Genomic DNA, 12,899 nt, shown 5'->3' with positions numbered 1-12,899 from the left:
GGATGGTTGTCCTGCAGCCAGCAGTTCAGGCAGGAGAAGGGTGATCCTGCTGGTGCCTTCTCAGCCTCTTTATGTGATGAGCTCCTCTGGAACCAACAGGTAGGGTGTTGTGTGCCTGGGGTGTTTTGGGGATGGGTGTGAGTCCTGGGCTTGGGACACTTGCTGTCTTGGTACTTCTCTGAAAGCTTCTGGTGTCCAAAATAAGCTGTTATTCCCTGGGCTGCCCTTGGCTGGAGCTAGGCAGGGATGTCCTATTTACAAGGGAATCCCTGAGATGTCAAATAAAATCATAATAGTACAAAAATCCAAACTCTTTTAATACTTTCCAAAAATTCGACAACAAAAAAAGTTACATCAAACAACCAACCAAAGAAAATCTCTCACGAAGAAACGATAAATTTCCAAGCACAGGGACAAACAGGCAAACCCACGCTCAGTGGCCTGTCTCCAGGTGGTGCTGGCCAGTCTTTCTGGGACGCAGCAGGGAGCCCCAGCTGGGGGGCAGGACCGTGTCCTGCTGTGTTCAGTGTGGGACTGTGACAGCCACAGGGACACAGCTGTGCACACAGCCCTCGGGGCAGGGTCTCCCTCAGTTGTGTGAGCACAGCCCGACTGGGCAGACTGGTTTGAGTCTGTGGGTGGTTCCTGGTGTGACAAACCTTGTTGCTTGGTTTTCCACGGAAATGGACTCTTTTTTTATTTTTATTTTTTTTTTTTCCTTGGACTTCTCTTGGCCAAGTGAGGGATGTGCTGAAGGGACCAGCTGCATTTCCTCATCTCTCTCCCAGTACCAGGGAGCAGACATGGAAGAGGGTTTGCACCAGCTGATCCATTCCACTGGGCAAACTGTTGGCTTGATGCAAGCCCTTGAAGCCAGAGCTGGGGACAGGGGGCCTCTGCTACCCCACGTGGGGCACTGCCAGGCTGTGCATCACTAGTCCTTTCATATCTTCTCCACCACGACTGCTGCCATACCCACAGTGCTTGCTCTGCTCCTCATCCTCCCTGTGGCCAGGGAGGCTGGGGTGGGAGGAGGTGGCATGGCTGTGGCCCTACATGATGTCAGAGGAAGTCCCCTTGGTAAGGAGGCAGGTTAGTCACTGGCATCCCAGGAGCATCCTCCGTGTCCCAGCAGTGGCTGGAGCATTTCCCCTCCATTTGCAGCAAGAGCACCATGGAGGGCAGTGAGGGGAAAGATCCAGCCAAATTACAACCCAGCCAAGCAGGGGGAGATGCTGCAAGCTGTGGGGGACACACAGGAGCCTCCCTTCAGCAGCACGTGCCAGCCCCCTGCACACTGTTCTGCGTGGAGATGTGCTTCTCTTCCCATCTCAAGAGCGAGCCCCTGTTAAAACATCACCTCCTCGCAGCTCCCGTAGTCGCTCTCCACCATGTCAGAGCCCTCGTAGTTGGGGGGTGGCAGGGGCTGGGCTCGGATGCTGGGCTGGTGGCCCACCTCGCAGTCTGCATAGGAGGGCTGGGCCACGCTCAGCCGCATGCTCACCCGCTTGTAGCCGGGGTCGGGCTGGTACGGGACACCCTCGCCCTGCACCAGCTGGGCTGGGTAGTAGCTGATGGCCGTGTACTCGTTCTGGCACTGGGAAGCTCCCATGTCCACGGGGCCGAGTGGCAGGAAGTCCTCCAGGTTCTGGTTGCTGTAGCGGGGCGGGATGGGCGCTCGCTTGTTGCTCTGGTCCAGCGGGAAGGGAAAGCCCCCGTAAAGGGCGACCGGCTCCGTGTCCGCTGGGGGAGGGGGCGGCGGGGGGAGAGGAGGGTGAGAGGAGGACGCAGGGGGGCCTTGAATGATCTCATAGTGGGAATATTCCTGGACATCTGATGACAGGTACCGGGGCGGCCAGTAGGTTGTTTCTGCTGGGTAGACTGAAATAAAAGAGAGCTGTGTTAGCTGCAGCTCAAGCGGTTGTTGCCTCTTTCTTGCCCTTCTGCTAATTCCTTTGTGGGCTCTGAGCCTGTAGGAGATGTGGCAGACTGGGGAAGAGGGGATGTGGGGACATGGGAGCTCTAGTTGCTGCTTTGGGAATTGAGGGGACCCAAGAGCAGCCTTGGCTGTGTTGAGGCAGTGTCCCCACCAGCCTGCAGAGATCCACTACTGTAGCACCCAAAAGACACACTTCATCACACCATCTGGATGCAAGAAGCTTGCATGATAAAGGGATTAGAGCAGAGCCAGCAATCCACTGGATCTCTTCCTTTCCCTGTAGTTATTCTTGTGAATTCTAAGACTGTGCTTTGGTGATGAACTCTTGCATGGAGTAACTGGTGTCCAGAGCCATGCAAGGTGTCCCTGAGGATGTGATCCCTCTTCCTAGGAGCACTGATACAAATGTCTCCACTAAAATTCACATTAACTTTTGGGATCTCAATTTTTTTCTTTCATTTTTCTCTTTTACAGGATCTTTTGATCCAGAGTATGTGGGAATCCAGGCTATGAATTAATGATTTCCCTGTTGATTGTGTATGAGACTGATCAGGTTAAAGCAGAAAACTGGGATATACTGGGGAGCATGGAGGAAAGAGCCAATAAAAGCCCTATAGCAGGGCTGGGGAAATGTTTGCCCATGCTTTGCTTGGCTTTAGCCAATGCCATTTGCCCCTCATGTTTTCAAACCTCAGACCCACTTCACAAGGGGAAGAGAGACATGTAAGAGCAAGAAAAAGCTGTGGCTACTGACCCATCTCCTCCCTGGCCCAGGTGCACTTGATGAAGGACTCGTTGTCGGAGTTGGAGGGGGGTGCAGCGGGGGGTAGGTTGGGAGCCACACTGCACACGATGGTGCCCCGGTGCTTGGGGGCGTTGGCAGAGTTGAAGGTGACAAATTCGGGGGTGCCGGTGGGTTTGCGCTGCTCCGGCGTGGCCCGGTCCAGGTTGTTGTGCGCTGCGTCGCTGAGGATGTTGAGCTCGATGGGTGGCACGGCCTGGGTGCCCACGCCCACGCTCTTGGAGAACTCACTCTTGGAGAGCAGGTCAGGGTCCTCCCGGGCCACGGGCTTGTGAGCCTTGGCGCGGTGCCGGTAGCGCTTGCGGATGAGCACGAAGGCCACGACCAGGATGGCCGCCCCCACCACACCCGCCACGATCTCCGCGATCTCCTCGGGGCCCACCGCCCACTGCGTGGGCACGATGGCGGGGGTGATGATGGGCTGGGTGCAGTAGTCCCCCTGGTAATCAGAGGGGCAGATGCAGTGGACAGAGCCCTGGCTGCTCACGCAGCGCCCGGAGTTGCGGCATGGGTTGTCTTGGCACTCCTCGGCCAGCTTCTCGCACCTGCGGGGAGGAAAGGATGGAGACACCCACCATCAGCCTGGGGATGCAGCTAGAACTGCCTTACCCTGTTCAGGGCTCTGACTCAGACCAGCCAAGGATGCTCCATCCCCATCTGCTCTCCCTCCCTTGCTTCTCCTGGCAGAGGACTGTGATTCTCGAGTTTAAAATTATGCTTTTCAGGAGACTGTGTTTTAACAGCATGGTCCTACTTTTCAGTTGAATGCAGCAAATTAAAACGGGAGCCTTCCTGCCTCAGAGGAGAGTCTGGAGTTCTAGGGGTAACAAAGCATAGAAAAGTGCTTCCATTCTGTAAAATTAGGGAGCCCAGGGTCAGTCTGAGGTGTGTTAACATCTTAAGAAGTTCACTACGCCCTCCAGGCTCTGTGGGGTCTCAGGATGGTTTGTAGATGCCTGCAGGTTGCAGTAAACATTTGAAGAACAACTACCCTAAGAAGCGGTGAATGGGCATCCTTGTTGCAGAAGCTTTTTGACATTTTATGAAGCACCTGCAGAACTGGGGTGGAATTTCTGATTCTCTGTCTTGCTCCACCCCACACAACCTAAATGTTTCCAGACAGTACCAGGACCTTTCCTTCCAACAGCAATGATCTCCCGATGCTAGAGGGAATATGCAATGCTTTACTGGCTTTCCTTCCTTTTCTTTTTTTCTCATTACTGAACAAACTCCACGAGGTCTGGGCTTCTCTTGTTGTAGTCAGTGTTTTAGGATGTGTGAGCTGGTGTGCACATCATGCACCCACAGCCTCCACCTGGACACCTGGTGATTTCAGATATTACACTGCCACCTAATGCTCAGCTACAGGCTTGTATTCCAAGAGTTGAAAGATAATTTCTGCCTTTGCCTTGATCCACAGGACCAGTGTTCATCCTGGCTCAACGGCTAAGGCAGAAGGATGAACTGGGCCAGCAAGGACATCCTTTGAACCTGCCCCACAGCATCTGCAGCCATCAAAGCATCTGTGAGGAGAGATTTTTCTGTTTTCCCTCCTGCTCAGAGGAGATGGGCACAGAGGAGCAATGGCCACACGATGGCAGAGCTATCTGCGTCCTGGTCTGCTCAGCTCTGCCCTCAGACACCTCCCTGCTGCAACGCTTGGGTACCTGCAGTTTGCAATTAGTCCCAGCGAGTCTGGTGAGCTCCAGAAATGTCCACTGCTTGCTGGTAGAGACCACCATGGGATGTCACCCATCCCAAAGCCCCCCTTTGGGGGGGGCCCTTACCTCTCACCCAGGGACCAGTCAGGGCAGTGGCAGGAGTAGCCGGTGGCAGAGAGGGTGCAGGTCCCACCATGCAGGCAGGGCTTGGACTCGCAGGGACTGTCCCCAAGCTCGCAGCGCTCACCAGAGAACAGCCCGGGGCAGATGCAGGTGTAACCTAGAGAGGGCGAGAGCAAACATATCTGTATGGAAGAACTGGCAAGAACAGGGAGAAGCAGTGACCGGTGGCACCCACAGAGGGCTCAACACAGCTACCTAAACACAGGTACTCGCTGCTGCAGCAGTGCTGTGGGGCACCCAAGCCATATGTGGCTGGTGGATACATTACAGGACCTGGTGTGGTTGCCAGAGGCTCTGGGGCAATGCAGAGGCACTAGGGAGCTGTTTGAGCAATGAGTCAAGCCCATCCTGACACAGACCTCTCCTGCTAGGGATGCAGTCAGGGCACAGCATTATTGGATGGAGAACCTGAGGGACAAATTCAGGATAAAGGAAGGGGAGCCTGGCTGGCTGATTCAGAGTTTCTGACTCTCTTAAATGCAATCCTCTCTAATTTATTGTTCTCAGGAGTCTTTGGTCCTGCGAGTTCTCGCGGTATGAAGTGCCTGTCTCAACATGTCAGGTTTCTCTTGCCTACAGGAGATGTCTGTTTGGAGCCAGAGAGAAACCAGGCACAGTAAGGACTCAGAGGGGGCTGCTGCTGTTTGTGTTTTTGGCTGCTGTTTAGTGTAGCCCTTAGCATGGGAATGTCCCTGGCTGTGGTGAGCTCTTGCCAGTTGCTTGGCTGGTGGTGCCATGTGGGAAATTCAGAGTTTCCATCTTGTAGCACACTTGAAAAGTCTTTGCTACTCATCCACAAGCTAAACAACCCTGCTTTAGAGCAGGGGGTGAACAAACCTGTTTCCACATGCGCGTTAGTGGCTGTACAACAAGGACGTGCTGGCACTCGTGCAGCAGGTGCTGGACGTTGCCCATAGGGCTGCGTGTGCCCAAAACACACATGTTCTGGCTCACATGTGTTTGCACCCTGTGGTCCTGAACTCTGTGGTTGGTGTGGTGGCTGGTCTGGCCTGGACCCTTCTCTGCACAGATGTGTTCTCACGCGGCCACGTGGCTTCCCCGGGCTCGCTCACACAGGCGTGCCTGTGCCTGTGCATGTAATCCCACGCCTGAGATCCCTGGGCAGGGCTCTGCATAAACTCAGTGCTGCCTGCTCTGGTCTCCAGGGCTCAGCCAAGCATCCAGGATAACCTCACAAAATAAATGTCTCTTAAGCAACCCCTTCCCTGCAGCAATGTCCTGCCTGGGGCCATGTCCCACAGGCTCTTTCCTGGGCAGTTGGGCCATTTGCAGGAGAGGTTGATCACCTTGGAAGGAAACCATGGGAAGGGCACAGGATGATCACCAGTTTATTAGTGAGGGAGTGATTTTCCTCCTCCCCCTCCTGCTGTACTCTCTCTGCAACAAAAGCAGGGGGTGCCTTGAGGTAGAGATGCATTTTCCCCTTGTAGGCTTTGAGCCCTTTGCAGCCCAACCAGAGAGGTTTTCTGTGCAAAGGGTCTCAAGGTTGAGGTGTGAGTGCCAGCCAGACTAACTGTTCGGTACAGATACACCTGGTGTCAAACAAGTTCACCTGAACCAGGCAGCTGCTGAGTCGACAGGGCTGGGAATCTTGTTCCCAGAGGCTGCGGGCAGGGCAGGAGAAGCTGTGCTGCCTCCTCTGTCCTCACTTGCTCGCTGGGCAGGGTGTGGGCTTTGGCAACGGCCCCAAAGAGCACAGAGCTGCAGGAGGAGCTTCTGCCCCACACAGCAGCCTGGGAAGCACCCCACTGCCCCCTGGAAGGGCCAAGGGCCAGGTAGTACCTCTCTCGACAGACAGGGTGTTGCAGGGTGCAGCCCTGCTGTGCTGGAACCTAGAATATGGTGCAGGGCAGTGACACAAAGGTGGACATCCCTGGGAGCAGTTCCAACAAACCCTGTCCCTGTGATACAGCTTGGTGTGAGGAGCCCCTCTGATGTGAGGAACAGGGGAGCAGTGAGACTGCCTAGGGCAGGGCCTGCATCAAACCTCTGTTGAGTGTCTGCAGCCCATTTTAGCCCAGGACTCTTGGATTACAGCTTACGGTTTTCCCATATCCCTTTGCATAGCCCTGGGGAGTCACTCACTGCAGTGGGAAGAGACCAAGATCTTGGCTTGTTTCTGCCCAGATACAATCATTGTGTGATCCCATCTTGCCTGATCCCAGCCTTGTTAACAGCTCCTTAAGCAAAGAGGATGCAGAGGGGTGGGTGGAATTTCTATTTGCATTTGAGTTTTTGGCACCACTATGCTCTCCTATGTCATGCACACTCCTTAGAAACACCTTCCTGCCCTGCGGGCCAAGGTCCACTGGTGAGAGCCAGGATGATGATCTCATACCCTGCAGCTGCTGCTGCTGCTGCACTGAGTCAGGTATCACTTGAGGTCCCCTGGGACAGAGCACCTCTGGTTCTCCCCTGGAGTAGCCCCTCCATCTTTCCCTCCCCTCCCTGCTTATTGCTCTCCTACTGCTCTGCGTGGGATGTTCACATACCTCCTCCGTGAGTTTCGGAGCACATCCCGTTGTTGAGGCATGGGTTGCTGCTGCAGGCACCAGTGGGGGAGCAACACTGCTTTATCCCCACCTGCTCCATGATTTCTTTTGACTGTCCTTTCCCAGGCAGGAGAACCACTTCTCTGCCGTTGATGGCAACCACATCCAGGCAGCCCCTGAACCCCCGTGTGACTTTCTGGGAATGCAGTGACTGCCGGAGGCCCCCAAAAATCAGGTCTCGTCTGCCCTGGGAGACACTACAGGTCCCTGGCAGCTGGAGAGAGGCGTTTCCCAGGCCATCGATGAGCAGGCGGACGGACATGTTCTTCACCTCCAGGAAGACCGAGTGCCACTCGCCGTCGCTCACAAAGCGGGAGGAGGAGAGGTTCCCGGTGGAGTTCCCCCGGCAGCTGTACCCAAGGTGAGGAACCCCGTTAACCATCTGTAAAACACATCCCAGAAGTCCTGGTTAGCTGCCATACAGGTGGCTGCTGTTTATGGAGGGTTTCAACCTCCTCTACTTTGCAAAACACCTTCATCTCTGGCACAGTTTCACCTGTGGTCCTTCCCTGGAGCCTTTGACCAGTGTGCGGGGAGGGAAGCTCATCTTTCCACTTAACAGAGAGCAGAGCCATGTGATGAGACTGCTGCATCTGCTCACTCCTTCTCCCACCTCCCTGAGTCTAATCAGAGCCCTGGCATTCAGACTGTCCATAACTCCATCACCAGTTGCAGAGGGACCACATGGCTTTTATTCTGTTCTCACTGTCTCATGAGTGGTGGGGAAGGTGCTGGAGCAATTGCCTCTTTGGCACAGGTGAGGGTACTGAAAGCACCTCGTCAAGGAGGAGCAAAAGCAGCTTTCCCTAGAGGAGGCAAGGAGGAGTTGGGAGGCAGAGAAAGGAATGACTGTTGCACTTGTCTCCTAACCAGCATGCTGGAAAGCCAGGCCAAAGCTGCTGATAGGTGCTGCCATCCATTCCTTGATCTCCAGTAGATGGGAGGGAGACAAGATATTGAGCTGCTAAAAGTGAACCACTTTTAAAAGTGAACTAGTGTCTTCTGCATTACACTGGGACATTAAAAATACCTATTTGTGGCTCAAGGTTCATCTTTAAAACTTATGGAGGAAGGAGAAATAAAAGGTTAGCTGTGTTGTTCTATGGTGAAGACAGAAATAAACCTTTTCTCCCCAGTGCTTTGTTGATAAAACCTCTGTCTCACAGAAGCCAAAAGTCTATGGAGAAGGAGAGAAGAGATGGGATGGAATGAAATGCTCATGGAAAACCTGCAGAAGCTTGCTATATAACATTAAGCAATTCATCATAGGCAAGAGAGATCTCCATGGGGGGCACTAGAGACAGTGAGGAGGGGTGATTCTTGGAAGGGACTAGAAAAGGAGGACTGATTATGGGCTACACTGGCTCTAGAGGAACCTGCATAAAATATGATGGGGCTACTCTGGAGGGGACAAAAGCAGAACAGTACAACAGTTAACTCTTAGAGAAGACCACAGTATAAATAAGTCCCAGTGAGAGAAGAAGCAACTGCTGAAGGAAGGAAGGAAGAAGAATAAGCTGGTACATGCCATGGAAGGGCCTCAGGGCAACGCGTGTGTAAATCTCTTTGCACAATTGGCAAGCTCACCAGAGAACTTTGTCACTTCACTTTATCTGGAGGAACATGATTTCATTTCAGATGGGTCTGTAGATTTGCCTTATCAATTTCTGGGGCTGGGAGACAGCTGAGAACTCAATTCCCTGAAGCAAGAAGTGACAGGCTGCCAAGTCTTTCCCAGCTTGCCTGGTTTGCCATCCTCTTGCTGCAGCCTATTTCTGAACATCAGGAGAGCTTAGTGACTGGAAGGGCGATGGTATGCGTGCCCTTGGGAGAACTCATCCTCTTCACCAAATCTACAAACCAGTGCTTATGGTTCTTTCAAGGCTTTGGCTCACATCTGGAGCACTGCAGTTTATGAAGCTTAAAATCTCGAGGGATTCCTTCATTTTTATCAGGCCAGATGGTTTCGAAAAGTTTTTATCCCAAAGATATTGTTAATAGAGCAAATCAGGGAAGAAAGGAGTCACAGCCACCTTTATGGTGGAGGCTTCCCTATTGAAAAGCTTGTGGAGAGATCTGGGTATAGAAGATCACAGGCACACTGAACTCTGTCAATAATGAGTCTTTTCTCACTTGACTCCCTGTCTTAGGCCTGGCTCAGTAAAGCTTTCTGCCATCTCATCCTGTCTCAGCAACATCCGGAGTGCTGGACTCCTTCTGAACTACTTAGTGACTCTCCTTCTCAGAGAGGGGGTAGAAAGCTAGAGACTCTTCTAGAGAAGTTTTTCTCATCAACCCTTTACAGTGCAGCTTAAAGTCATTCTCAGAGATGGGTACAAGACATATGGATGATGTTTCTCTGCAGGAGAGGAGAGCAGGAGTGATGTGGCAGCAGGAGCTTAGAGTATGTGCAACAGGCAGGTCTCTGGGCGTTGGCTGCTGTGCAGCTCCCTGTCTGTGTGGGTCTTTTATAACAGTGGAATGAAAGTGTTTCACAACAGGAAGATGGGGTTGTGAAACCATGAGAAGGGATGAGGGAATTCAAGGACAGGATGAACACTTCTAGGTAGGTAACAGTGTGTAGATCTCCGTGTGATTAGTCTCAAGGACAAATCTCTGTAAGCTGCTAAGTATGTCCTGTGATCTTATTCTCCAATTAGTCTGAATCTAATTGATGAGGTATATACAAAACCCCTATTCTTCAGTCATCTGCTGCTTTCCTTCTGTTGCCAAACTGGAAGAGGGAGACGGTCCTTGAATGCTGAGGAGGTTCAGCATTCAGTGAAAGGGAGGAGAGTGATCAGACTGAAATGGTCCTGGCTCTGCAGGTGTCTTAAATAGTGAAATCATTTGAAGAAAGTTGTTGAAAAGAGGGGGAGTGTGTGAAAAACATAATTTGGGACTCCTGTTTTTTTCTCTTTTGTCCATTACTGTAAAAGACCTTTTATTTGAGGTTTGGGAGGAAGCTTGTCCTTTGCTACAATGGAAACAGACTGGTCTGAGGACAACTCCACCTGGTAACTCACACCTCCTGAGAGGTGTGATATAAGAGAGGAATGAGAAGCAAGCTGTAAGGAAAGACTGCAGATCTGCTATGGGTGTCTGCTGATTTCCCACCAGAGACTAGCACATGCTTTCACAGATGTGAAAAATGATTCACTAGCTGAGGGTGCAGCAATTGCCAAACTGTGTTTGTCTCTCACTTGGTCTTCCCAAGTCTTACATTCAGCTAGATGAACGACTAAGGGTACATATTATTGCATCTTCTTTCTGTGATTCCCTTCCTTGAAAGAGGAAGGTTTTTTTAACTCTGGAAAGAAACCCCTGCCATTGCAATACACACCTCCAAAGTGGCGTGGTCTGTCCCGTTGGCAGAGAACACGACCGCGTGACGCTGGTGGGTCTTCAGGCGGAAGTGCATGTGCCAGGAGCCGACCTGCGAGTGCTGGTACCAAATGTAGCTGTGCCCCCCAAACCTCACAGCTGTTCCTGAAAGGAAAACAAGAGAAAGATCTCATCTTTGTCGCTCTTTGAGGCTATGGACTGGATCAAACCTTGCCTCTTTTCCTCCCTGGATGCCATAACTCTCCAGGAACAGCCTCACCCATGGCAATCCATGCACCACTGCACTGCATCTCCCACAGGTCTCCTTGGGAGCTCTTCTTCTATGTACTTCTATGTACTCAATTGTGAAGCAACCCTGAAATGTCAGCCTGGCTGACATTTCTGTCCTATAGAACCTTCAAGGTGCCCTAAGCAGGGTCTACAACACCCTTAAAATTTCCTCATCCTCAGTAAGTCTTTATATTAATTCTGTGGCGTCCATTCCTGCCCAAGCAATGTTAACATCTATCCCTGATACCTCCATTTATTTCTTGAAGTAGTCTAGAGTATAAAAAATATGCTTTATTTGTCTTTAATTTATCAGTTAGTCTGTGCTTTGCTGGGTTTAGGATCAACACAGGAGCTCAGGGATTGATATTCTGATCACTGAGCTTCATTACCTGCTAGGTATGAGTGACTTTTCCCAGTGAGAGAGACAGATGTTGCTGCTATTAAACGCTACAGGAGATTAATTTTAAAAAAAAATAGACTGTGTGAAACTTTCAAGCTCTAAGAATCCAGTTTTAGGTTCGAAATTTCAGGCAGAGTTTGGGTCACTGGGAAGCCTAATTCCATGAGAAATCCAGGTGCTTTATAGTGTACTGAAGGAAAACACAGTATGGCCAGGTTTACAGGGTAGGACACTGCTGGGAAAGATTGCTCACCGTTGCAAGAACAGATCTGCTCTAGGCTGTGGCGGGGGGTGAGGACGCTGAGTCGGGCAGTGCTGTAAGTAGACATCATGCCTGGATCCAGCTGAATGGTCTCCTTGCACACACGGTGGGCACAGTCTGACCCATGACATGGCACATGAATCGCCTTCTTCATCCGGAGACCGACGAGCTGGTCCATCTCCCCCGCTGACACAGTGAGCTTATTCGCCAGGACCCGGGGCTCGTACAGGGAGCCGTGGGGCTCCCCGACAGCCAAGAGCAGGTCCACTCCATCAGAGGCAGCTGCGGGCTGTAAGCTGGCCATGTGGATGTTTTGGCGCCGGGTGACAAGGATGTTCCCCAAAAATCTCTGCAAGTTGCGCCAGTGGTCCCCCACAAACTCCTCAGGGGAGAGGTGTCGGAAGTGCAGCACCACTGCCTTGTCCAAGGCCTCCTGCGTGAAGCACCACACGTGGACGTTGACGCTGGTGGTGGCTGTGAACGTCCCATCGCTGACTGTCACGTTCAGAAGGTAGTGGCCGTGGGGAAGCTTGTCCCCAGCAATGATCTTCCCATCTGCAGCCCCGACAGAGAAGAGCCCTTCCCTGGGCACTTCTGCCACCAAAGTGTACAGCAGCGTGTCATGGGGGTCTCGGTCCGTGGCGTGGATCTTGCCCAGAACACCCCCTCTGAAGGCTTCCTCATTGGTGGTGATGAATATTTCCAGGGGAAGGGCTGAGGGGGCATATTGGCTCTGCTCAGTCACTTGGATGTTTATAAATGCAGATGAGGACAGGGGAGGGATACCACTGTCAGAGACCTGGCAAGGAAAACAGAAGGATCTGTTATGGCCACGTGCTGACTGATTGACACCTCACCTGACTGGATGGGCTGACGAGCGAAGGTAGAAATGGGCGGAATCTGACAGGCGGCGGGTTGGGAATGAAGAAGGGATGGGAAAAACTGGCAGCAGTGTTGGACCTGTGCCTGGAGACGGCCCCAGGGAAATGGCAGCACGCCTTCCAGCACAGAGACTGACCAAGGCCTTCTGCTAGTGGTGGGGTCACGCTCACTCCCGTGTGTGCTCATCAGCAGCTGAGGCACACCTGAGCAGGGCTCTGAACTCCTGAGGGTTAATCATGTTTTGCTCCACTGCCAATCTTTGGGGTTCCATGTGTAACTGAGTGTACAGAGATATAAAGCAGTTACGCACATCAACACATTTGCTCCCCTTCCAGACTGCCTAAGCCCGTGTCCCACCTCTGTCTAGCATGAGTCAAGGAACCTCAAAACAGAAAAATGCGAATAATCAGATTATAGGATAAATTTCTCCCAAATGCTAAGCAGTTAGAGGTTGAGGTTTGTAATATAATAGTACCTAGTTTTTAGAACAACTGCCATTACTGAAGAAGTATGTACTTTACATCTTATTATCCTTTTGTTTGTAATGGACTATTCTTACTGATAACATTGAAAAATAATTAA

At 51.9% G+C, this 12,899-nt stretch overlaps 1 protein-coding gene across 1 annotated transcript in view; it reads right to left on the bottom strand.

Moving 5' to 3' along the window:
• Positions 1 to 343: 343 nt before the first annotated feature.
• FAT2 (FAT atypical cadherin 2) overlaps positions 344 to 12,899 on the bottom strand; it is a 57,152-nt gene continuing 44,596 nt past the window's right edge. Inside the window, exons 19-24 of the mRNA XM_017827989.1 lie at positions 11,427 to 12,234; positions 10,502 to 10,647; positions 7,099 to 7,540; positions 4,529 to 4,682; positions 2,694 to 3,286; positions 344 to 1,881 (exon numbers count right to left, since the gene is read on the bottom strand). Coding sequence (XP_017683478.1) covers positions 1,349 to 1,881; positions 2,694 to 3,286; positions 4,529 to 4,682; positions 7,099 to 7,540; positions 10,502 to 10,647; positions 11,427 to 12,234 — 2,676 coding nt within the window. The 3' untranslated portion in view covers positions 344 to 1,348. The remainder of the gene's footprint in view (positions 1,882 to 2,693; positions 3,287 to 4,528; positions 4,683 to 7,098; positions 7,541 to 10,501; positions 10,648 to 11,426; positions 12,235 to 12,899) is intronic.

Source organism: Lepidothrix coronata, unplaced genomic scaffold, assembly GCF_001604755.1.
Source record: "Lepidothrix coronata isolate B3197 unplaced genomic scaffold, Lepidothrix_coronata-1.0 Scaffold144, whole genome shotgun sequence".
NCBI classification, from domain to species: domain Eukaryota; kingdom Metazoa; phylum Chordata; class Aves; order Passeriformes; family Pipridae; genus Lepidothrix; species Lepidothrix coronata.
Note: the sequence above shows the minus strand (reverse complement) of the source record. Positions and strands in the feature narration are given on the sequence as shown.